The 27318-nt window shown below is 40.0% G+C and overlaps 1 protein-coding gene across 6 annotated transcripts in view; it reads right to left on the bottom strand.

Moving 5' to 3' along the window:
• Positions 1-13162: 13162 nt before the first annotated feature.
• The window catches only part of LOC132397428 (serine/threonine-protein phosphatase 4 regulatory subunit 1-like), a 74757-nt gene continuing 60601 nt past the window's right edge, over positions 13163-27318 (bottom strand). For all 6 annotated transcript variants that reach the window (XM_059976233.1, XM_059976248.1, XM_059976216.1 and 3 more), the window contains 4 exons: positions 20189-20309; positions 17866-18000; positions 16863-17004; positions 13163-15980 (listed from right to left, as the gene is read on the bottom strand). In XM_059976233.1, coding sequence (XP_059832216.1) covers positions 15817-15980; positions 16863-17004; positions 17866-18000; positions 20189-20309 — 562 coding nt within the window. In that variant the 3' untranslated portion in view covers positions 13163-15816. The remainder of the gene's footprint in view (positions 15981-16862; positions 17005-17865; positions 18001-20188; positions 20310-27318) is intronic.

Genomic DNA, 27318 nt, shown 5'->3' on the forward strand with positions numbered 1-27318 from the left:
AAAAGGTCAGGGATTTGTGAAGAAATGTCGACTCTTCCATAGACAGTGGATTCTCTCTAAATCCATTCTTTCCCAGAGGCGTGTGATTGATTGGGACTCCTGCTCCAGCCCGACCTCTGCCTTTATATACTGGCTATTACCTTGCCAGTCCAGATGAAGGGATGTGAACCAAAACAGTGACCAATTCTCTCCACAGATGCTGCCTGTCCTGCTGTGTTCCTTCGGATCCCAGCATCTGCATTCTCGTGTCTTGAAATCAGGTTAATCCAAAGTACTGAAGCGAGTAACTACCAACACCATGACATGTTAGCAAACTTAGTATAGACCGAACAGGAATTCAGGTTTGCACTGAAGAAGCTGCTGAGGTACCTCAGGAGAAATTGGTTTTAAACTAGGGTATCATGTTTAAAGCTTCCAGCTGTCAGATTGGAAAGTGTATAAGGAATGGGGCAAAAGAATTTAAACATACTAATTAATATTTATTTTAAGTTGTGGAGCAGGTTTTTTAAGGTTATCGTAATGGGGATGAACTCCTACCACCTAATTAAATGCTTCCAATGGCATACATCTCAAATAGCCTCTGTTCTCAGGTTTCACAGGTGGTTTAGTTACTAAACCCAGTGGTACAGTTTCTACGGACAAAGGCAAGTTACTGACACCTTAAACCCAATCACTTCAGGCAGACTGAGCTCATCAGCTGTGATTGGCAGCTCACCTAGGAGGAGGAAAGCTCTGATCTCAAACCTTCACTGCCTTGTGGTTATACTACTCATGGGAGAGGCTTTGGGAGTAAACAGGGAAAATGCAAGAGGTGAGTCCCTAAGTTCTGCGTTGAATTGAGTTCAAAGCTCTCTGGCAACTCTTGCAATGCTGCTGGTACCAAATTGTATTGGCCTCTGCCATTCCTTTGGTATCATCAACTGCATGGGTAACAGCTTGCTCTGCATATCATACTGCCCTGGCTTGTATATTGACCAATCTGAGACGACATCCGGTCAACCCTGACCACTGAAGGTCTTGAGCAGCCAGGCTATTAGAATTAATTTATTGTTGTTACCTACACTGAATTACAGTGGAGAAAAAATCTGCTGGAAGTATGGCTTGGTATGCAAAGTATAAAAGAACAATGCAGAATGTAATGTTACAGCTGCAGGGAATTTATCCTTAGCATATGAAAAGTAATTTCAAAGGTATGATAACAGAAACTGTTCTTGAGTGTAGTAGTACATTAAAGCTTTTGTATCTTCTGGCTGACAGAAGAGAGGATAAGAGAGAAAGACTGGGGTAGGAAGAGTCCTTAATTATGTTGGCTGCCTTCCCAAGATAGCAGGTAGTGCAGCCAGTGTCAATGCAGAGGAGGTTGGTTTGCAACAATGGACTGGGCTGTGTTCACATCTCTGCAATTTCTTGTGGTCAATTAGAAAAGGAGTATTATCTGGACAGAACTCCCCCTAGGGGAAAGTGGAGTACTTTAAGGTGGGGTAAAGCAAAGAAAATGGAGCATAGTTGGATGATCCTTGGAAAAATCTGTTGTGGGGGCAAACAGAAATGAAGCAGAATTCAGAGGAGCACAGCCAGTGAGTCTTAGTAAAATTTGATGACAGACTTATGATGCTTTCTCAATTATTAACTGAAGACTGGCTCTAGTGATCATGTTGAAACTGACTTTTAAATGGTGACGTAATCTTTTGAGGGGGAAAATGGAGGGAACTGGGTTTGATCTGAGGAAATTGGCCAGAATCAAGAAACCAATGCCTGGACAGTCGTCTTGGTACCAGCAAACAAGATGCTGGAATGTGTCAGGCAGTACTTATAGAACATCAATAAGTACAGTAGAGGAACAGGCCCCTTAGTCCGTGCTGTACCAAGTTAATTAATGGGCCTCTGACCAGTAGCCAGGATGTGAGCTATAAATTACAATGGGAGAAAAGGTATGTCAAAAGGGCAATGTTATGGTTGTCATTGGGGATTTCAATGTGCAGATAGATTGGGAAAACTTCAGTTTCTCCTGAGAGTAAAGTTGCAGAATTCTGATGAGATAGCTTTTTGGAGCAACATGCATTCATGGTCAATCTCACTATGGAAAAGGCAACTCTGGACTGGGTGTTTGTGTAATGAACCAGATTTGATTAGGGGGCTTGAGGTAAAAAAAAAACCCTTAGGAAGTAGTTATTATAAAATGATAGTATTCACCCTGCAGATCAAGAGGGAGAAGTTAAGGCTAGATGTATCACTATTGCAGTGAAGTAAAGGGAATTATGAGAAATGTGGCTGACAAGAAAAGTCAAAGCCAACATAAAAGCAAATGAAAGGGCAGATATATAATAGAGCAAAAATTAGTGGGAACTTAGAAGATTGGGAAACTTTTAAAAACCAACAGAAAACATCTAAAAATAACATGGGGGTGGAAAAAGTTGATACATGAAGACAAGCTGGCCAATACCAAAACAAAAGGATACCAAAAGAGATTTTTCAGTGTAAAGAGTAAAAGAGAAGTGAGTGTAGATATTGTACCACTGGAGAGGTAGTAATTGGGGACAAGAAAATGGCAAATGAATTGAATAAGTATTTTGTATTCAACTTCACTCAGGAATACACTAGCACTATGCTGGAAGTTCAAATGTGTTTGGGACAGAAGTGATTGCAGTTGCTATTACTCAGGAGAAAGTGCTTGGGAAACAATGATCTGAAGATAGATAAGTCACCTAGACCAGATGGATTATACCCCAGGGTTCTGAAAGATCATAAGACAAAGGAGCAGAAGTTGGCCATCCAGCCCATCGAGTTTGCTCCGCCATTTCATCATGAGCTGATCCAATCTCCCCTTTAATCCCATTCACCCCGCCTTCTCACCATAACCTTTGATGCCCTGGCTACTCAGATACATAACAACCTCTGCCTTAAAAACACCCACTGACTTGGCCTCCACTGCCGTCCATGGCAACAAATTCCGTAGATTCACCACCCTCTGGCCAAAATTTTTTTTTCGCATCTCTGTTCTGAATGGGTGCCCTGCAATCCTCAAGTCATGTCCTCTCGTACTAGAGTCCCCCACCATGGTTAACAACTTTGCCACATCCACTCTGTCCATGCCTTTCAATCTTATCTGAACCCTCCCAAATGTCAGTACATCCTTTCTTAAATAAGGAGCCTAAAACTGCACACAGTATTCCAAGTGAGGTCTTACCAGTGCCGTATAGAGCTTCAACATCACATCCCTGCTCCTATACTCTATTCCTCTAGAAATGAATGCCAACATTGCGTTCGCCTTCTTCACCACCAACTCAATCTGGAGGTTAACCTTAAGGGTATCCTGCACGAGGACTCCCAAGTTCCATTGTATCTCAGAACTTTGAATTCTCTCCCCATTTAAATAATAGTCTGCCGTTTATTTCTTCTACCAAAGTGCACGACCGTACACTTTCCAACATTGTAATTCATTTGTCACTTCTTTACCCAATCCCCCAATCTATCCAAGTCTCTCTGCAGACTCTGTTTCCTCAGCACTACTGGCCCCTTCACCTATCTTTGTATCATCAGCAAACTTAGACACAAAGCCACCTATTCCATAATCCAAATCATTGATATACAACGTAAAAAGAAGCGGCCCCAACACAGACCCCTGTGGAACACCACTGGTAACCGGCAGCCAATCAGAATGGGATCCCTTTATTCCCACTCTGTTTCCCCCCAATCAACCAACACTCTATCCACATACGTAACTTTCCTGTAATTCCATGGGCTCTTATCTTGTTTAGCAGCCTCATGTGCAGCACCTTGTCAAAGGCCTTCTGAAAATCCAAATACATGACATTCACTGAATCTCCCTTGTCTAGTCTACTTGTAATTTCCTCAAAAAATTGCACTAGGTTTGTCAGACAGGATTTTCCTTTAAGGAAACCATGCTGAGTTCTTCCTACCTTGCCATATGCCTCCAGGTACTCTGTAACCTCATCCTTGATAATCGACTCCAACAACTTCCCAACCACCGATGTCAAGCTAACAGGTCTATAATTTCCTTTTTGCTTCCTTTCCCCCTTCTTAAATAGTGGAGTGACACTTGCAATCTTCCAGTCCTCTGGAACCAGACCAGAATCTATTGACTTTTGAAAGATCATTGCTAATGATCCTCCCGATCCTTGTTTCCATCAACTCCGGAGGGAGAATTCCTCTGACCCCTGTTCATTTCTTTGGGGCAACTTGCATCACTGAACCGCTGGGTGTCAGTAAAAACCTGTTTACAGAGCAACAGATCGCTAAATATACTGCCACCGTCAGCTGGCCCGTCACTCTCATCCGAGCATAGTTTCATAGTTCATCTTTTCCCTCTTAATGACCTTCTTAGTTTCCTTTTGTAAGCTTTTAAAAACTTCACAGTCCTCTGTCTTCCCACTAATTTTTGCTTCCCTGTATGCCCTCTGCTTTGCTTTTACTTTGGCTTTGACTTCTCGTCAGCCACAGTTGCATCCTTTTTCCATTTGAAAATTTCTTCCTCTTTGGAATATATCTGTCTTGCACCTTCTTCACTCCTCGCATAAACTCCAGCCACTGCTGCTCTGCCATCCTTCCCACTAGTGTCCCTTTCCCGTCAACCTTGGCCAGTTCCTCTCACATGCCACTGTAATTTCCTTTTCTCCACTGAAATACTGACTCATTGGATTTCGGCTTCTTCTCAAATTTCACAGTGAACTCAATCATGTAGTGATCACTGCCTCCTAAGGGTTCCTTCACTTCCATCTCTCTAATCACCTCTGGTTCATTACACAATACCCAATCCAGTACAGCCGATCCCCTACTGGGCTAAAAATAGCTTTTCTAAAAAGCCATCTCATATACATTCTACAAATTCTCTCTCTCGAGATCCAGTGCCGACCTGATTTTCCCAATCCATTCACATGTTAAAATCCCCTACAATTATCATAACACCGCCCTTCTGGCAAGCCTTTTCTATTTCCTGTTGTAATTTGTAGTCCACATCACTGCAGCTGTTTGGAGGCCTGTAGATAACTGCCATCAGGGTCCTTTTTCCCCGCGATTTCTTAGCTCAACCCATAAAGATTCTGTACCTTCCGATCCTATGTCAACTCTTTCTAATGATTTAATATCATTTCTTACCATTAAAGCCATGCCACCCCCTCTAACTACCTGCCTATCCTTCTGATACACCGTGTATCCTTGGACGTTCAGCTCCCAGAGACATGCATCCTTTAGCCACGTCTCAGTGATGGCCACAATATCATACCTGCCAATCTGTAACTGTACAAACAAGATCATCCACCTCATTCCTTATGCTGCGTGTATTTAAGTATAACACCTTAAGTCCAGTATTTGGTACTTTTTGTATTGATTGCACTGCAACTCATCCCAATGGCTGCAAATTTGCTTCGTCACCTGCCTGTCCTTCCTGACATCCTTACTGCTCACTACCTTAGATCTATTTCTGTTTTCCCTCTCCTCCGCTCCATCATTCCGGTTCCCATCCCTCGCCAAATTAATTTAAACCCCCCTAACAGCTCTATTAAACATTCCTGCCAGGATATTGGTCCCCCTAGGATTCAAGTGTAACCTGTCCTTTTTGTATATGTCACACCTGCCCCAAAAGAGGTCCCAATGATCCAAGAACTTGAATCCCTGCCCCCTGCTCCAATCCCTCAGCCACACATTTATCCTCCACCTCATTCCATTCCTACTCTCACTGTCTCTTGGCACAGGCAGTAATCACGAGATTACTACCTTTGCGGTCCTTCTTCTCAATTGCCTTCCTAACTCCCTATATTCTCCTTTCAGGACCTCTTCCCTTTTCCTACCTATGTCATTGGTACCTATATGTACCACGACCTCTGGCTCCTCACACTCCCACTTCAGGATATCTTGGACGCGATCAGAAAGAGGGAGCAGAAGAGATTGTGGAGGCGTTAGTAATGATCTTTCAAAAATTACTAGATTCTTGCATGCTTCTGAAGGAAAGGAAAATTGGAAATGTCACTCCACTCTTCAAAAAGGGAGGGAGGGAGGCAGAAGATAGGAAATTATCAGCCAGTTAGCTTGACCTCAGTGGCTGGAAATATGTGGGAGTTGATTGTTAAAGATGAGATCTTGAGGTTATAGGAGGAACGTGATAACATAGGCCAACATCAGCATGGTTTCCTTAGGAAAATCTTGCCTGACAAATCTGTCGGAATTCTTTGAGGAAGCAACAAGCAGGATAGACAAAGGAGGAAAAAATGGTGGATGCTTTGTTTTGGGTTTTCAGAAAGCATGTGACAAGGTGCCATACATGGGGCTGCTTAACAAAATAAGAACCAATAGTAGTACAGGAAAAATACTAGTATGGATGCTTGATAGGAGGCAAAGAGTGGGGATAAAGGGAACCTTTTCTGATTTGCTTCCATTGACTAGTGGTGTTCAGCAGTGGTCAGTGTTGCAACTGCTTCTTTTCACATTGTACATGAATGACTTGGGTGATGGAATTGATGGCCTGTGACCAGGTTTGTAGACAACACAAAAGATAGGTGTGTTGGTAGCGCTGAAGCAGGGAGACTGCAGAAGGACATATTAGGAGAACAGGCAAAGAAGTGGCAGATGGAATACCATGTTGGGAAGTGTATGGCCATGCATTTTGGTAGAGGGAATAAAAGGGCAGGCTGTTTTCTAAACAGAGAAACTTGAAGTGCAAAGGAACTTGGGAGTCCTTGTACAGGATTCCCTTAAGGTTAATTTGCAGGTTGAGTCTGTGGTGAGGAAGGCAAATGCAATGTTAGCATTCATTTCAAGAGGACTGTAATATAAAAACAAGGATAAAATATTGAGGCTTTATAAGGCACTGACGAGGCCTCATTTGTAGTGTTAAGCAGTTTTGGACCCCTTATCAAAGAAAGGATGTACTGACATTGGAGAGGGTTCAGAGGAGGTCCACAAGAATGATTCCAGGAATGAAAGGGTTATCATACGAGAAGAGTTTGATGGCTCTGGGCCTGTACTTGTGGGAACTTAGGGTTCAATGAGATATATCCTAATTCTTTTATCGGATGTTGAAAGGCCTAGATAGAATGGATATTTCCTGTGGTGGGGGAGTCTAGGAACAGACGGCACAGCCTCAGAATAGAGGGATGTCCATTTAGAACGGAGATGCAGAGGAATTTTGTTAACCCGGTTGGGTTTAATCTGTTGCCACAGGGAGCTGTGGAGGCTAGGTCATTGGGTATATTTAAAGTGGAGGTTGATAAGTTCTTGGTTAGTTAGGGCATGAAAGGGAGAAGGCAGGAGAATTTGGTTGAGAGGAAAATGGATCAGTCATGATGAAATGGCAGAGCAGAATGCTATTCATTGACTTTAGTTAGGCATTCACTTCTGTGACCCCCATCAAGCTGATCGCCAAACTTCGCCAGCTTGGTATCAGTTCATCCCTCTGCAATTGGACCTTGGACTTTTTGACCAACAGACCCCAATCTGTCAAGTTAGACAACCTCTCCTCCTCCACTCTCACCCTGAACACCGGCATGCCTCAAGGCTGTGTGCTGAGCCCTCTTCCGTACTCCCTTTTCACCTATGACTGTGTTCCTGTACATGGTTCTAACTCCATAATCAAGTTTGCAGACGACACCACGGTGGTTGGCCTGATCGAAGGGGATGATGAGACGGCCTACAGAGATGAAGTCCAGCACCTGGCCGTGTGGTGTGCTGACAACAACCTGGCCCTTTACACCCAGAAGACCAAGGAGATCATTGTGGACTTAAGGCATGCTAGAGTCACACTCACATCCCCATCTACAGCAATGGAGCTGTAGTGGAGCATTTATCAAGGTTCAAATTCCTTGGTGTCCAAGGATTTCCGAGGATCTCACCTGGTGTCTGAACTCTTTCATCGTGATCAAAAGGCACAAGAGTGCCTTTATTTTCTGTGGAGCATCAAGAATATCTGTCCCAGGTTACTGACAGACTTTTACTGCTGTACCATTGAGAGCATACTCACCAGCTGCATCTCAGTGTGGTATGGCAATTGTCCAGTATCGGACTGCAAAGCACTCCAGCACGTGGTGAAAACTGCCCAGTGGATTGAGCACCCAATTGCCCACCATTGAGAACATCAACCATAAACGCTGCCTGGGCAGGTGCAAAGCATTATCAAGGATGCATCTCACCCTAACCATGGACTTTTTAGTCTCCTCCCATCTGGCACAGGAAGAGCTTTTTCCCTGAGGCTGTGACCCTGCTATACCTCACATCACAGCGCTAAGCAGCATTGCACCCATATTGGACTGTCTCAGTTCTTTTATATCTATATGCTGTAGCACTTACTTTTTATTTGCAGTTATTTTGTAAATAACACTATTCTTTGCATTTCTGGTTAGATGCTAACTGCATTTCATTTGGCTTTGTATCTCTACTCGGCACAATGACAATAAAGTTGAATCTAATCTAATGGGCTGAATGGTCTAATTCTGCTGTATCTTATGGTCTTAATTAAAAACAGTAATTAATGCCTGTTCATTTTTCAGTATATAATGTCCATAAACAATTCTCTGCACATTCATGTGCCCAAGAGCCTTTTTTAAAATACCTCTATTGTATTTGCTTCCACTACTTGCAGAGGGAAATGGTCAGTTATTGCTTTGGATAGAGCCTCTTCATCTAGACTGAAGATAGCAAGTATTTAGGGGGAGGCCTAAACCAACAGCAGGCGATAGATTGATCCAGCCAAGGAGGGGAGAGTGGAAATGGCAACAAAGGCTGGAAGGTGATTGACTGTTGTTGATGGAGTCTGACATGAGAGGAAGATGGAGCATAAAATTAAGTGAGGGAAAGGGGAGGGCTGTAGAAAGTGTAGGAGGAACTGGCTAAGCAAGGGAGAGGATTTACCTGAAACTGGAGAATTCAATAACACAAGAGATACTGCAGATGCTGGAAATCCAAAGCAACACACAAAATGCTGGAGCAACTCAGCACCTCCGGCAGCATCTATGGAAGTGAATAAACAGTTGACATTTTGCGCCAGTACCCTTCATCAGGACTGGTGAAGGGCCTTAGCCCAAAACATCAACTGTTTATTCATTCCCTTGGAGAATTTAATGTTCAGAAAGCTCCTCAGCTACTGGTAAAAGTGAATCAAGGGGAGGTCACAAGTCATTGAGATTTATAGCAGAAGACATTGGATGTCTGTTCTTGGGTACAATAAAACTATGTGGTTAAGATAGTAAAACAAGACCTAAGCCCACATCAAGTTGTTTGATTAGTCACATGGGTACTTACAGCAAGAGAGAAGCTGAGGAGATGTTTACTTTGGGCCACTGTCTTTCGATGATTTAAAATATATAATAAAGACCTTGATGGTGAGTGAGAGGTGTGAGGGAAAACAGACTGTTTGCTGGTATCCATTAGTGCTATGCTTATGTCAGGTGAGAATTGGCTATGGTAAACTTTCACATACATGGGATAGAAAGGGTAGAGAATGGGGGTGACAAAAAGGAGCAGTTAATAGGTGCTTGGTTTGAAGCTTTGGTTAGTGGCAAAGGCAGCATGGGACAGTCGTAATGAAGACTGGAATTGTAGAAAAGAATGCACGTGGAAAAGATAATTATAGAAATATTGAATTCAGGTGCTCTATAGCAGCTGAGGAAAGAGGTGACTTGGTGAAAATCAAAGTACTGAGAGATGATATTTGTAGTTATAATAGTAACTGCACAAGGTCTCCAGTACCAAGTGTCAGAATATACTTACATTTCTTAATGGTTATTCTTGATTTAGCAAGGGTGAACTTCGCTATACCACCATGTATTGAAATTGAGTAGCACACTTATGTTTGTAGATGGAATGAAGTAGTAAGGATTATTTGTTCAAAGTCTACGCCATTAGTACACTTACATTTATCTTTTAATTAGTGGATTCTATTATTAATGAGATCAAGGTCCTAGCCTTAATGCCAATATCAAATGATTAACATTACTGAATGCATGACTGTACTATCAGAATTGATACCCAGGAACCAAGAGCACTGAAGACATTTAGAACAATGAAATATGTCACTAAAGATCACAGATGGGATTTGATACCAAAGATAATGTTGGGCTATCTGAAACCACAAGTCAGGTAGGGGAAAACAGACAGAGGGGAAACCCTTCTGTGCCAATAGGGTGGTGAATCCTGGGAATTTTCTACTCAATAGTGCTGTAGAGGTCTGTCCTTTATTATTTTAGGTAAAGGAAACTGGGATTAGTGCAGGAAAAAGTACATATATAAAAGATTATATTCAATCTCATTGAAAAGTGGAGCTGGTATTGGAATGTTGGGTGGTTTAAAGGACCTCTTAATATTAACAAGAGAAAATCTGCAGATGCTGGAAATTCAAGCAACACACACAAAATGCTGGTGGAACACAGCAGGCCAGGCAGGATCCATGGAAAAGAAAACAGAGTCTACATTCACTGGGACCTCTTAATATTATTTCTCATGCATTTATGTTAAAAAAAACCTAGAATAGACATTACAATAACAAAATATGTTTTAATTATGTAAATATTTGAGCCTTTTTTTTTCTTGGCTCAGCATGATGGTTGGAAAAAGAGTTAAATTTCTCTTCAAAGGATAGCATTACACATAGATGTACCCTGAAACAATGCAGGCTTGCACATAACTACAGAGACAATAGAACCAGAGGGGAATACTTGGAGGGCAAGATAAATTAAACACTGCAGTGTAATAAAAGCTGATGATTAAAAATTTGGAAAACATAAGCACAGAAACTGAATAACTTCCTGCTGGGGCAGCTGACTTATGAAATACTGCCACCTTGTGTGGTAACCAATTTCACGTTCATTTCAGGACAATTTAAAGCATTTCAGAGTAATGAACCACTTTTGAAATGTTACTCATGTAAATCTTGGAATTACAAATTGGAAAATAATAACAGGAACATACTATCCCTTTTGTTGGTAACTGTGGATAAATTTTATTAGGGACACTTAAAAATAATGCCATGGTTTTTCAAGCACCCCAAGATAGGTAGCATTAGTTTAACATCTCCAAACCACAGTATGCAGTACTCACTCAGTCTGCACTGAAGAAATTGTGCTCAATCCTCTCCTGGGACTTAAATACATTCAGTGCTACCAATGAGGCCACACCTGATGGTAGATGGGGTTAATTCTGAGTTAGTTTCATCTGTTTCCTCACCTGATTGGATGTTTTCAAGCATCACTGACAGGTGGAAATACAGTACACTTGGAAGGCAGTTTGCAATTAGATTTTCAGTAAAAATGTAGAAGGCAGATTTGTAACATATATTGCTAATTCCTAAAGAGGCAAAGCAGAACAGCAAAAAATGCTATATTAGTTGAAAGGATCCAAGTTTAAGACCTCAAACATGACTCATGGTCCACCAGGCAAGTGATCCTGGTTCTCCTCTATGTTTCTAAAACAGTTCAGATTTCCTTATGGTGCAAAAGTTGGCACAAGTTAGTTCTGCCCAGAGTATATGGATTTACATGTTGTACTAAGTACATGTACACGTTGTACTGAGTTCTTTGAGAATGTATCTGCAAGTTGGCGAGATGAGTATTTAGATTTTCAGAAGACTTTTGATATGGTTTTACACAGGCTGGTGAACATGGAATTAGGGGTAAAAGCATGATTTGAGAATTGATTAATATTGAATTTGGAGGAACCAGCCCTTCATAAGTGGATAGACTGAGAAAGTTTGGTACCACAGGGATTGGTACTTGGTCCTCTAATATTAACAAACTATGTCAAAGATTAGGTGGAACAGACCAAAAACTGCATGCCATCAACGCAGAAATACTAAGTGAGAATGAGAGCATTGATGAGGATGCCTCTGGGAGGGGATGCAGGCAAGCTGACTTGCATCAGAGGAAGAATATCAGGTTATGCAGGATTCTCTGCAGCGATAAACAAGTGCAGTTTATTTTTGTTAAAAATGTGAAACACTAGTGTACAAGGATGCATATCCTTTGAACACATCATTGAAAGCTAATGCAGCAGGCACTTAGGAAGGCACAAGATGGATTGGCGTTTACTGCAAGTGGATGACTACCAGAGTAAAGGTGTCTTACCACATTTATACAGGACTTTTTGGCACCACACATGAGAATTGTGGACAATATCTCCTTACACAAAAGAATGACGTTTCTCCAGGCAAATTCTATCCTGTCCAGGGCTTTGTTTCCCATATATTGCAACTGGTAGCAAGGCCCATTTACCCATCTAATTGGATTGGCAATAGAGTTAACATTCAACATTTGCTTGTGACCTGTTACAGTCCTCCAATATACTGCATTCGAAGTCTTCCCTTGGAAAAGACATGTACCCCTTGAAGTTCCTCCACAAACATTTCAGTTACTTAAAAGCCAGTACTTTGGCCCTCAAAGTTAAATGGATCTTTTCACTTACTTCATCTAGACCCATCACGTTATGCATTTCAATTGTTTCTCCTCAGCCACCTCTGTTCTAAAGAAAGCCTTAGCTTAACTAACATTTCTCCATGCTCAAAATTTTCAGCCCAGTGAACGCCTTTGTTAATCTCCTCCACCCAGTCAAGTGCAATCACATCTTTTCCTGCTAGTTATTCAAACTGTGGGGCATTGTATAGTTCTATCATAATCTCACTGCTCTTAAATTCCATGGCTCAGCTAATAAAAGCCATCCCATGAATCTTTTGACAATTTACTGACCATTAAAAACTAGTCAGTATCACCACCTTTGGCACTATTTTTGATTGTAACCATAATTTTTTTTAAATGTCTTGCACTGCACTGGTGCCACAAAACAACAAATTTCATGACAAGTATCAGTGATATTAAACCTGATTCTAATTTCTATTTAAGGATGAGAACATACACAATCCATGATTATTTTATTCTTCCACACCACTCTCCTTTGACTTGGAATTTTTTTTGCTGATCACACTTCTTAGGTCACCATTGAAGGTTATGTTACAAATTTAAGTTGTGGTGTGTGTGGGAAAAACTTACACAGAAACTAGATTGCATAAAAACCACATTGTAAACTGAGTTCACATGTTCAGGTGATCACATCTGAACTGCACAATTAAAATTTTACAAGTTATAGATAAAGATTTTAGTTGCTCTGGAGAAATCCGAACTACATGAAATAAAAATCCAATAGCAGTAGCTTTTGGAACAGGAAGAAATAAGGTTGCATATTTTTATTTGGACAAGTACAGAACAACTTGTATCACAACTTCTTTTTATGACATGATCAACAACAGGCACTCAGAGTGCTCACAGATATGTACATATAAAAGGTGCAGCATTCAGCTGATCATGATAAAAAGTTAAAATACCTGAATTTTCAGACTTAAAGCTTGTGTGCTAACCCAATTCAAACATACTCCGCAGGACATGACCAGCATGAAAAAGACAATTCCGTATAACACAGAAATGTACTGTACTTTAAAACCATTTAACTACTTTGTAGTGTTAGTGCTGGGCCTGAGCCCTTGGGAGTTCCAACTGCACACATTTATACTTGCAGAGAAATCTAACCTCTTTTCACACTTTGCAGCATGTGATATTAGATTACTTGCCATAGGCAGCACCTCATTTTCTGAAAAAGGTTCAAGATCCACATATGGTACTGCTCATCTCTCATTTTTCCTTGGTGATTTAAAAGTAGTGGTAGTCAAAGGAAGGGTGGGTACATAAGGTCAATTAGCCTAAATAACTTTGTTAACTATGCAGAAAATCAGCTAAACATTCTCTATCCTGCCGGCTGGAATGAGATCCTTTTATCCAAGGTAGCTTTAACAGGTCTCAAACTAAAGTGAGGTAAGATTCATTAAGCCACTAATTTTGAGCTCACCCCACATCAGCAAGAGATTAGGCAGACTGATGAATACAGCGGGAAATTTATATGTGGAGGTTGAGCTTCTTTCAAATAATAAGGGAGACTCAATGTTGTATTTGTATATTCAACCTCCACTAAAAGAAATACAACACTAGTGGAAGGTGGGGCATTGAAGACTTACACCTGTAGGATGATCTGGAGCACAACAATACCAAATTACTTACCACATTACACTTTCAGGCCACAACAGCAATGTTTAGGGTGGGGTGGGGGTGGAATAAACAAATAAACACCAACTTTTTTTCTGGTAGACACTAGAAAATCCACCACAAGGTGGCCACTGTACAAATTCAAAGAGCTATTCAAGATGACAATATCCACTTCATAGTTAGCCAATCTCTCTTCGGAAACTTGTTTAGTGAATGGTCTGACTTCCTAGATTATGGGAATCAATTATTCTATCTACAGTTTGCAGCCAATTTAACCTTACAATTGATGTTAAAGTTAGAAAAGGCCTGAAAGCTTAGAGCAGGGGTTCCCAACCATTTTTATGCCATGGGTTTCTACCATTAATTGAAAGGCCCATGGACTTCAGGTTGGGAACCCCCGGCTTAGTGAAACGTGCAAGGATGGAAGACAGGTTCAATGCATGCTTGTTACCGGAAGTCGTTTCAGGATATTCATTACAAGCTTTAAAACTGACCAGAGGCCAAAGAATCAAGTTAATTGAGACAGACCTCAGCAGGCTGCCACTAAGGCACAAAGACCATCCAGCTTGAAACAAGATGGTGGAGTGTGAACTAAGAATAGCATCTTATAAATGGTAGAGAGTTAAGAGATCAAAACCACCTCACATAGGTAAAAGTCATCCAATGGTGGTTACTCAGGCCGACTTACCTCTTTCCTTCCTCTCCACCAAGCTGGTGAATAATCCTGTTCACATATTGAATGAAGAGAAATAAAAAGATGCCATGTTTGATTTGCAGCAAGTCAGATCAGTATGTAAATTTAAATAAATCTGATTCCTGATGCTCACACCAAACCAAAGAAAGAGAAAAATTTCACATCTGAAGTCAATCAGATGCACCTCAGCCAGAGGTATGAAATTGAGGTCAATTTGGCAGGGTGCATATTAAAACAATTACACAGCTGCTCACATAGCAACTTAGTACCTCTGTGCTGGTAGAAGGAATTTGTAAAAAACACTTCGCAGGTAATGCAAAAATTCTCATCTTAGTTCTTTCTGTAATTCTTCTGTCAAGTCCTGTGCAACAGCTGAAGTAGGTAGAACAAAACCCACAGGAACAATAAACAAGTTGGTTAAAGAGAGTCCAAGTGGCAGCCATATTTTCCATACCCGCTAGACTGAAATTTACTGTAATATGAATGGGATAATTTAAAGGAGCTAAAACAAGTCCACTGTCCATATTCAAACTAAATGAGGTATTACTGATCCATTAAGAAAAAAAAACAACCTCTTTACCAAACCAGTACAGTTGAAAAGGACTTTTTTTGAATCAGTACAGCATTAAGATAAATATGCATTAAATTTACTGGTTCATTTTCTTTGCAAATGCAGAAAATTGTTGCTTAGAGAAGTATTGTTGGTAACATTCTTATAGCATTTTTGGGAAGGAATGATAAGATTCAACATGGATAATCCCCTCCTCCATTAAGAAGGCTGCAGGTGTTCCAGTTTTCTAGTTTAATACAGGAGTTTAAGGCTTCGGTGGTAAGATCCTCTGAGAACTTTTCAGTGGTCAAAACGCATAAAACAGAAGTCATGCATTCACGACTAGTAAGGGTCTAACTGAATCTCAGTGTAATCAAGGGCCGTTACAGGTCACCGTGTTTGTAAAACCCCATTTGTTCAGTCTATAGAAGTTATCTCACTGTATTCTGGAGCACTCATTCAGCACATTCCAGCTGATACATTTATTTTAATCACTCATTAGTGACTCCCAGTCTGCACAGTCCGATGAAAAATATCAGTTGGTTTTAATACGTGGAAGAGGCCGTGCTCATGGCATCATCGGCAAGCTTTGTGCTACTGGGATGTACACTGGCAAAGTATCGGACATCACGGTCTTGATCTGCCTGCAAAGCCATAACACTTTGCTCTATGGCTTCCTGCTGAGAGCTGCTAGAATTCAGGAAGTATTCTGTAAAATCAAACATCATAATAGATAAAATTAGTAGTTTGGTAAAACAACAGTTAGTTATTTCTCAACCTTAAGCCATCATTTCCCTGCCAAGGACTCGAGAGGGATCATAAACAACAAAAAAAACAAAACACACCACAGCAAAGCACAGGATTGCAAGAAGCTGCAGAGGATTGTAGACCCTGCTAGCTCCATTATGAGCGCAATCAAGCAGTTCTTTGAGAAGCAGTGCCTTTTACTAAGGATCCTCACTATTCAGAACTTGCCCACTTCTTGTTACTGCTGTAAGGGAGCTGATACAAGAGCCTGAACAGCTCTTCCCCTCCATCTGATTTCAGAATGATCCATGAATCTATTAAGACTACCTTATTACTTATTTTGTAATTTTTATGCCTTTGCACTGTATTGTTGCAAAGTAACAAAATTCATATCATACAAGACACAGCTAAAAAATTCCATTTTGAAGAGCATTACCAACTAAAATTTAAAAACATCAAGCGCTAACATGGACATCTACATTACCAGACCCTCACTGATGAAGTTTGCATCGATACACGATCATATTCACATACTCCCCATTTTGCAAAATTTACAATGGCTCCATCCAAACTCAGTATCTACTGAGGCTGTTTTAACTTCTTGGAGCAATTGGCAAGAAATTCAACATTTGTGGAAAACTGAAGAGGTCTAACTGACCAATTTTAGATGGCTACTTTGATATTTTCCATTTTCAACGTATTGACCTTCTTGCCATTAAATAAGAAAGATATTACGATAGACCACAATGTTTTAAAATATTAATTATAAACAAATATAGTTTTAAAAAAGATAATGCAAAATAAATACAACCACCGATGTTGTTAATGTAGAAATTGACCCCACCTTTTTCCATCAAGGTTTGCCTCAAAGTTTTTGCTAGCAACACTCTGATGTTTGGCACAGGATCAGATGCCAGCTGTAGCAAATGTGGCATCAAATGCTCGGCAAACTGTTCTATAGGGATATAATCATCTTCAATCACAGCCTGCAAGTTGAAATACAATTATACAGAAAAAAGTCATTCCCAAATATTTAATGCATACAAAGCAAAACTGACATCAACAGTTGAGTTTTAGCTCAACTCCAAAAGAAATGGCATTAAATTATTTTATTACAACATTTATCTTTTGTACTTCACAGCAAATTAGTTAATTAACCACACTGGAATCAGTAAACAAGGTAAAAACTTGCTTCCTGTTATGGGATGTCAATGCATTGAAACTGATGCTATTTGCTGCCCATTCCCAAATTCCCTCAGTTTAGGGGTCATAAGTTTTCATTAACCACATGAGAGTATCACTAACAAACAGTACAATGCCAGAAAAATCCTTCAGCTCACTGTTGCTGAACTCTATACAGAATTCTAATTTTCTCCTGCTGTTACATGATCCAGATCCCTCCATTCCCCATATATTCTTGCATCACTGCTTCTGTGAAACCCTTATATCATATCTGCTAACACCACTGTCCTCAGCAGCCTGTTCCAGGTACCCACCATACTGAGCAAAAGAAAATTAACCCAATTTCCTTTAATCTTTTCCACTATCATTTTCAATGCATATCCTCTAACATGACATTTCTATAGAAACTAGAGGATTTTATAAATACTTTTATATGATTCAGTACACATCTGTAGCTAACTTCCCACATTAGCTGGATAGCAAATAGTTTATATCTAAAAATGGGCCAAATAGCATCTAAACTGTACACATGTCAAATGCACAAAATCTTAATTATATCTAATTATAATGCTCAAAAGTGGGCTTCATTGCTTACAAACTTCTCTTGTAGATGAGAGAAATACAATGTCAAGGGGTTCAGTTAATAATAAATGAGAATTTCTTACCTGGCAGACAAAAACAAAGGCTTGACGACCTGACCACTTCACACTATGGCAAAACTTATCAACAAGCTCATTGATCAAGTCCACTGCCAACGCAGGAGTTGAAGATGCATAAAATTTTCTAATCATCTCACTCACCTGTAAAGAGAGGCTTAATCAATAACTTGTGTCAGCTTTCATGCAAAAAAAATCACAGCTCCAAAGCTTTTCAAGGCTGCAAATTTACAAGAATGACTGTCTAGAAATCAGCGGCATCAAATCTAAGATACTTCATACATTTACTACAGAATTTAGTTATTTTCCCTCCACACCAGCAGAAATATGTCAAAGAACATTAAGTGTAATTTAATACACAAGGAATGATCAGCCATGATGTTAAAATTTGTAACTGTGCCATCGTGTGGAAACTAAAACAGACCATTCTTCAGAATACAGGCAGTCCCTGGGTTACGAATGAGTTCCGTTCCTGAATCCATCTTTAAGTTGGATTTGTATGCAAGTCAGAAAAAGTACATCCATTATTATTTAGTGTCAGTTAGTCAAACGTTTGTCTTAGTATATATTTTACCTTTCTATGCATTTAAAACACTTAAGAAATGTATGTATTCCAATAATTAAACCACTGCGCTGCTTAGTAATAATTGTAGCTTTCATTGGGGCAGGGCCTTCCACATGCTCCATTATTCTCACTGCATCTGTTATCCTTTAAAATTGTTCCGATAGTTGACTGACTGTAGCCTAATGCTTTTCCAATGACCGATGATATTTCACCTCTTTCCAAACACTTTACTATTTCCACTTTATTTTCATTCGTGATCGTTTCCCATCAATGGAACAGAAACACGGCAGGCGTCGGGTCCCGAGCTCCACCGGGTCCTAAGGACCACTGCTCTGATTTCCCAGGTCCTAAAGTCCACCACACTGAGACAGGCTAAATGGGACAAGTGGGGGCTGTGCTGGGTTTGGGTATTTGATCCTCCACAATATTCCACGTGGGAATTTAAACTGAAGGTGGCAGTGTTTTTTTTTAAAAATGAGGTCGAGTTGCGTGCTCGACATCAACCCAGCATGGATGGAGAGTGCTTTGTCGCTGGATTGAATTTAGGAACCTCCATTCTTGAGCCTGGTCCTAATCTCACTGCGCCACCAGCCAACCGTAAAAGTGGGGGGGGGGGGGGGGGCAGAAAAGGAGGTCAGAGTGAATCTTGCTAAGAAAAATTTAAGCCAAATACAAGTTACACAAGTTACACACTCAACACAGTGTCAACGGCAACAACTTAAAATGGCGGATGGCGTTCTCCTTCCTCGGTTCATAAGTACTAGTTGTTCGTAAATCGGACGTTCAGAACTCGGGGACGACCTGTACATATCCATCATATAAAATAAAAATTACTACTGTATCTCCTACTCTTTGTTTTGCTCAAGTTGATATCAGTTTGCAAGCCTTTGTCAAGGATTAAATCATTAGTTGAAGAATTGAGCACAATTTCACATTTCAATATAGCACCAAGGGACTCAGCATTACTGGACTGGCAACCGTACTAAAAAGATGTCTTTCTATCATTCAAAGCGGAACCTTTTTTTTTTGGTACTGATCATTCTTTTTAAAAACTCAGTTGAACCACGATAATTAATCGCAGGTAAATAACTGAAACTTTTGTTATAAAGGTGATAAACCTTTGTAGTGAGTGATGTACTCTGGAGTATCTCAGCATTATGACAAGGTAAGATATAATCAGAAGTCATATCACATTCTTAAAGTGTAGATCCATGAATGCAAGGTCTTCCACAACATTCAAAATGATAATATCCAAAATAAAAGAAAAACAAAATATTGAAATTTTCAGGCCAGGTGCCCACTGTGGATGAAGAAACAACATTTTCAGTTCAAAGATCTTTCATAGAGTCCTGATAAAGAAGCTCAAATCATTCTGAATTATAGGACCAAAATAATTCTCTCCTATACTTTGCTTAGGGTTTTTAGCATTTTCTGTCTTTAGTTTACAATTTCTGCACCCATCTGCCTTTGATCTGAAACACCAACTCTTCTCTGCAAATGCTGCATGTTGTTTTTCAGCGTAATGTTTTTATTGCAGATTTAAAGCCTTCACATCTTGTCAGAGTCAGAAAAATAAATGTCCCAATTTAACTGTGGGCAATTGCACGCTGGATCAAAATCAGTCTTCAGTCTTTGTCTAATGCTTGAATATAAACTCTGTTCAATGTGAAATATTCCTCAGGGAGTAGATATCACATTGAGTTCTTTGAAGATAGAAATATATTTACATTCTGCATTGGCAGGGAGACCTCAAGTTGCTAAACTTACCAGTCGGTAGGCAATCCATCTGACTGAAGATACCTTATCTGCACAGAGGCTGAGAGATAAGGGCCGTAGATAGTCATATACATCTTTGGGGTTGTACAGTTCTAGGAGCAAAATAAGTTGCCTAAAATAAAGTTGAGAAATGGTCAAATACTATGCACTCAAATGCAAATACTTCATGCAAATCAAGTTTTGGGAGCAAGGGAGGATAAAAGAGGAACAAAAAACATTAACAGTGAGTATGAATAAGGTGACAGCATAAGGAGAAAAACAATAAAAGACATAGCAAGCACTAATAACAAAAGAGCTGAAGAAAACATCAGACAAGTATTTTGGGCTGCATTCCTTCAATGGTGAACCATTTTAACTCTGCAATGATTCTCACAATGAGCAGGTTATAGAAAATTTAATTGGCACTCTGCCATAAGGAACGTCTTACCTGTAACAGATGCTCCTGTCACAAGGGTAAACACTGGATAAGATTTTCGGTAGCTTGAATTTTTATTTTATAGAATTAATTTTCAGAAGAAATAATTGCAGTGTTATACATTCTGCCATTAAAAAGAGAAGCTGACAAAGGGTTTCAAGACTTCCAGGCAGCTCAGGCACTAACCCAACTCTGAATTAAAGACTCTGCTTCAATTGTTCTAACTTTAGAAACCAAGTACTATTCATTCTATAACTCAAGGGAGCAGTTTAACAATAACACCGTCAGAAAGAAAACTTAAAATGCTGTATATGCTCAGTATGCCAAGAGCAAATTAAGAAACAATAAAGGGAAAAAAATCATGAAGTATTTTACAGGCAATGTGTACTCAGATTCTTATCCATTCTCAGGGAAACTTGCTCATCCATATTAAAACACACTCAAAATATACAAAATAAATATTCAGTCCATTCCACTATCCTTGAAGCCTGTTATAACTCTCCAAATCTACACCTGTATCATTGTTTCATGTCATCAGCTATGCTTATATTGCAAATTCAGAAGTTTTGCCCCAACAATCTTTGACAAATAGTTCACCAACTAAAGATCCACTTTCAGTGAATCTACAACATTCCCTTCAAAATCCATAACATTCAAACAGGATTGTTGTTTTTTTTTGAAAAAAATTGTGTTATGGAATAAAGGGGTTTATAAGAGGCTTGAGAGAAAAGCTTGCCCAGGTGGATTGGAGAAGGATAGTGGAGGGGATGACGGCAGAGCAGAAATGGCTGAAGTTTCTAGGAATAGTTCATAAGGCGCAGGATAGAAATTCCCCACAAATGGCAGGGACAGGCAATTGTGGCTAACAAGGGAAGTTAAGGACTGCATAAAAGTTAAGGAGAGGGCATATAAGGTAGCAAAAGTGAGTGGCAAGTTGGATGATTGGGAAGCTTTTAAAATCCAGTAAAATGCAACTAAAAAAGTTACAAGGGGAAAAGGTGAAATATGAGGGGAAACTAACCAATAATATAAATCAAGATAGTAAAAGTTTTTTCAGTTATATAAAGAGTAAAAGGGAGGTGAGAGTTGATATTGGACCACTGGAAAATGCTGCTGGTGAGGTAGTAATGGAGAACAAAGAAATGGCAGATGAACTTAATGGAATACTTTGCATCTGTCTTCATTGTGGAAGACACTAGCAGTGTGCTAGAGGTCCGTGTCAGGGAGCAGGTATGAGTGCCATTGCTATTACAAAGGAAAAGGTGCTAGGCAAACTGAAAGGTCTTAAGTTGGACAAATCACCTGGACCAGATGGACTACATCCCAAGGTCCTGAAAGAGGTTGCTGAAGAGATAATAGATGCATTGGTCATGATCTTTCAAGAATCACTTGATTCTGATATTGTCCAGAGGACTGAAAAATTGCAAGTGTCACTCCACACTTTAAGGGAGGAAGGCAAAAGAAAGAAAATTACAGGTCAGTTAGCATAACCTCAGGGGTTGGAAAAGTGTTGGGAGTCTAATATTAAGGATGTGGTTTTGCGGTACTTGGAGACTAATGACAAAATAAGTCAAAGTCCGCATGGTTCCTGTAATGGGAAATCTTGCCATACAAATCAGTTAGAGTTCTTTAAGGAAGTAACCAGTAGGGTGGACAAAGGAGAGGCAGTGGATGTCATTTATTTGGATTTTGAAAAGGCATTTGATAAGGTGCGGTACATGAGGAAATCCTATGGAGTTACAGGAAAAATACTGGCATGGATAGAGGAATGGCAGTGAGTGGGAATAAAGGGGACCTTTCCCTGGTTGGCTGCCAGTGACTCGTGGTGATCCTCAGGGGTCAGTACTTTTCACATAGTTTTTCAATGATTTAGATAGTGGAATTGATCACATCTTTATAGCAAAGTTTGTGGATGATATGAAGATAAGTGGAGTGGTAGGTAGTGATGAGGAAACAATACGATTGCAGCAGGACAGACAAATTGGAAGAATGGGCAAACAAGTGGCAGATGGAAGACAGTGTTGAGAAATGTACAATAATGCATTTTGGTAAAAGGAACAATAGTGCAGACTATTATCTAAATAAAAAGAAAATTCAGTCCGAGGTGCAGAGGGACTTAGGAGTCCTCGTGCAAGACTCCCAGAAGGTTAGTTCACAGGTTGAGTCTGTGGTAAAGGGAATAAAATATAAAAGCAAAGAGATAATGCTAAGACCTTATAAGATACTAGTCAGACCACACTTGGAGAATTGTTAACAGCTTTGGGCTCCATAACTCAGAAAGGATGTGTTGTCATTGGAGACAGTCCAGAGGAGGTTCACTAGGACAATTCCAGGAATGAAGGGGTTAACAAACAAGAAGTATTTGGCATAATTTGGCCTGTATTTACTGGAATTTACAAGAATGCGGTTGGGGGGGGGGGGTGAAATCGCACTGAAACCTACCAAGTGTTGAAAGAACTAGATAGGATGGATGTGGAGAGGGTGTTTCCTCTGGTGGGAGTATCTGAAACTAGAGGGGACCGCCTCAAATTTGAGGGGCAAACTTTTAGAACTGAGATAAGAAAGAATTTTTTTTAGCCAGAGGCTAATGAATCTGTGGAATGCTCTGCCAAAGACTGCAGTGGAGGCCAAGTGCGTGGGTATATTTAAAGTGGAAGTTGATAGTTTCCTGATTGCTCAGGGCAAAGGATATGGTGTAACCAACAACTAGTGCTAGAATATTATGATTATATCCAGCAAGAACGTTTAATGCCACTTGACATCAAATTACATTATATCACCAGCATCTTGAGGATGGCCAAGGTCCAAACCAAACTTGACAGACACAGACACAGACACACACACAGACAAAGTAGCCAAGTAGCCTGGCATTAGAACAGGTCAGAAAGTGAATAATGATGATGAATGGCTTGTCACCTAAATACCAGACAACATGCAATGCTAGAATAGCCTCTGCTCACTTGGAGCAGGAGTGCAGCTCCAACACAAACATACAACACTATTCATAATTTAGCCAAAGTAGTTTATTGGCCACCACTGTAAAATACCAATTCCTCCATTACCAGCTTGCCTTGCCCACAATGTATACCAAATATACAACACAAGTGATTATTAAAATCTAATTTAAATAGGTCACACAATTTAATTACATTAAACAATTTACATCGATTTTGTTTGCTACTGTCACACCTTCAAGATGTCATACCATCACAACTATTCAAATAGATATTTATTCACAACAGTGGCAGCTGCTTCCATTTCTCTAACATCTTTAATTAATTTTGTTTAGAAGAATGAGGGGAGGGTAATCTTATTGAAACGTACTGAATATTGAAAGGCCTAGATAGAATGGAGATGGAGATGATATTTTCGATTGTGCAAGAGTCTAGGACCACAGGGCATAGCCTTGCAATAGAAGGGCGTCCCTTTAGAACATATGAGTAATTTCTTTAGCCAGAGAGTGATGCGTCTGTGGAGTTTCATCGCTACAGACAGCTGTGCAGGCCAAGTCATTGGGTATATTTAAACGGGAGGGTGATAGGATCTTGATTAGTAAGGCTGACAAGAGTTTACATAGAGAAGGCAGGAGAATGGGGTTGAGGGGGAAAATAACTCAAATGGCAGAGCAAACTCAATGGGCTGGATGGCCTTTCTGCTCCTATATATTATGGTCAATGCAGCAACTAGTAAAGGTTTTACAATAGTACCTCACAAATTTATCTAGAAAGACAGGGACATGGGAAGATCAGCTGCAATCTCTCAGCTAGATCGTACCTGTTCACAGTTGGAAATATATTTGTCCTTCATCACTGCCCTTTCGAATTCTGAAAGTCTTTCCCAAACAACAATGCAGACACACTTTCAGTGCACAAAGTGCAATGATTTAAAACTCATTATCTTTCTCAAAACCATCAGAGGAAGAGAATAAATGGGCACCACGGTGGCATAGCGGTTAGCGCAATGTTCTTACAGCTCAGGGTGTTATAGTTCAGTTCCAGTGCCATCTGTAAGGGGTTTGCATGTTCTCCTTGTGAACACGTGAGATTCCTCTGTGTATTCTGATTTCCGCTCAGTCTAAAGAAGCACTGGTTAGTTGGTTAATTGGTCATTGTGAATTGCCCTGTGACAAGGCTGGGGTTGAATAGGTGGGTTACAGCATGACTTGTTGGGCTGGAAGGGCCTATTCTAGGCCGTGTCTCCAAATAATAAAAACATCATACAGTGCTGGGTTTGTCAATAACTCTCATAGCCAATGAAGAAAATAAGCCTTCCAGATTTGAATCCAGACACAATACTGTAACATTATGAATTCTACAAGTTAAACCATGCAGAAGCAATTTAATGGAGATAAATGTATTGGAATAGGGACTGGGATAGTTACACACTAAACAATAAAAATGATAAGGAAGGTAGAAAACACTGCACTTTAAAAAAAAAACAAAATCCTGCCAGACACAAAACAAACAAATCATCTTCAAAATGCTACACATCTGAATAATTTGCAGCTAACATTTTGCAAGTTATGGGGGGAGGGAAGTATCAAAACCTTTGAAGTAATGCAGTGAAGATCCAGTAGATTGGATATACACTTAGTGGCCACTTTATTAAGTACACATTAGAACCCAGTGTGGTCTGCTGCTGCTGCTGAAGCCCACTTACTACAAGGTTTGACATGTAGAACATTCATCGCAGATGCTCTTCTGCACATCACTCTTGTAAAGTGTGGTTACTTGAGTTATTGTTGCCTTCCTGACAGTTTGAACCATTCTCCTCTGGCCTCTCCCATTACGAAGGCATTTGTGCCCAAGAACTGCTGCTCACTCAATGTTTTCTCTTCTTTTTTTTGGCACCATTCTCTGATAGTTCTAGAGACTGTTGTCTGTTCTGAGAAACTCAAACCATCCCGTCTGGCACCAACAAACATTCCAGTCAAGGTCACTTAAGATAAAATTTCTTTCCCATTCTGATGCTTGAGAACAAATTAACCTCTTGACCATGTCTACATGAAAAGTTACAACTGCAATTAAGATAAAATTACTTGCCCAATTCCCACTTAAACAGAATGAACCAAGATCAAGCCTGTAAAGATTCAATAAATTATTAAAGTTTGGAGATACTGGAGAAAAATTATCACCTAGTTAATCCAAAGGCAATGCTGCCACAAGTCAAGAACTTTAAGTAGAAGGATGAAGGAGAAACCAGAATTTGTTTCACAGTGGGTAGTCAAACATTGAATAGTTAAGCACACAGGGTTTTTGATAGACTAGAAGGAAACTGAAAATATAAAGGCAAAGTGATATGGTAAAGGTAAATGGAATAGGTAAAAGGGAATGAGTTACTGAATAAACAACATCATAATTGTTCAAATTCTTTGTACTTTGTAAACTTTTTGATTTTTATTATAAAGGATTTGTGCTGGGTCCAGTTCTGTCATAAATAGACCTGGATAAGAATGTTGTGATATGACAGATGATATTGTATTAAGGACAGTGAAGGCCAGCTCCATCATGGACACAAGCCTCCCCACTATTGAGGTCACCTTGAAAAGGTGGTGCTTTAAGAAGGTGGCATCCATCATGAAGGATCCTCACCACCCAGGACATGCCTTCTTTTTATTACTACCATCAGGGAGAAGGATTCTGAAGATCCGCACTAAAGATTATAGGAACAGTTTCTTTCCCTCTGCCATCAGATTCTGAATGGTCAATGAACTTAAGGACACAACCTCGTCACCATTCCTCCTTAACACTTAAAAAGAATATTATTGTAAATTACAGAAATTTGTAATGTCTGAACTGTGCTGCTGCAACAAAGCAACAAATTTCACGACTTATGGCAGTGACAATGAACCTGATTTCAAAGTTACAACAGGGAGGATCTAGATTAACTGAGAAAATGGGCAAAGAAAAGGCAGATGGAATTTAATTGAGAATTGCAGAATGATGCTTTTTGGGAACCTAAACCAGGGAAGACATACTCCATGAATTTCAGGGCACTAGGGACAGTTGTAGAATGCAGAAAAACAGTTTCCTGCAAGTAGTGATGGAGTTAGACAAGGTGGTAAAGGCTGTGTTTGATACACTTCTGTTGGGACATTGAGTAAGGGAGTTGGGATGTCACATTACAAGATGTTGATGAGACCATACTTGAAATATTGTGTGTGATTCTGGTCGCAATATTATAGAAAACATGATTAAATTTGAAAGGGTTCAGAAAAATTCATAACAAACTGCTGGGAGTGGGAAGCTTGAATTACAGAAGAAATCAGATAAGCTGGAACTGTTTTCCCCAAGAGAGGAGGCAGCTAAGGTGGATCATCTTTTTCCTTTGGGTGACAAATGTAAAATCAGAGGGCATAAGTTTAAAGTGAGAGGGCCAAAATAACAGGGGCTTTGGGGGCATATTTTTCCTCTCAAGAGGGTGGTGGGTGTATGGAATGAGCTGTCAGAAGCCACAATACTTATAACAGTTGAAAGACATTTGGACAGGTACATGGAAGGATAGGTTTAGAAGGATAAGGGCCAAATGCAGCAAATGGGATTAGCTCAGGCAGGTAACTCGCTCTGCCGAAGGGCATATTTCTCTGCTTCACGATTATATGATCCATATGCGGATCAAATAAGTGCATGCAGATTGTAGACAACTATTCTAGGCAATGAGTCAAAATTGCTAGAATTGGCCCATACAACTTTTTTTTTTCTGTGAA

Source organism: Hypanus sabinus, chromosome 1 (genome assembly GCF_030144855.1).
Source record: "Hypanus sabinus isolate sHypSab1 chromosome 1, sHypSab1.hap1, whole genome shotgun sequence".
Lineage (NCBI taxonomy): Eukaryota > Metazoa > Chordata > Chondrichthyes > Myliobatiformes > Dasyatidae > Hypanus > Hypanus sabinus.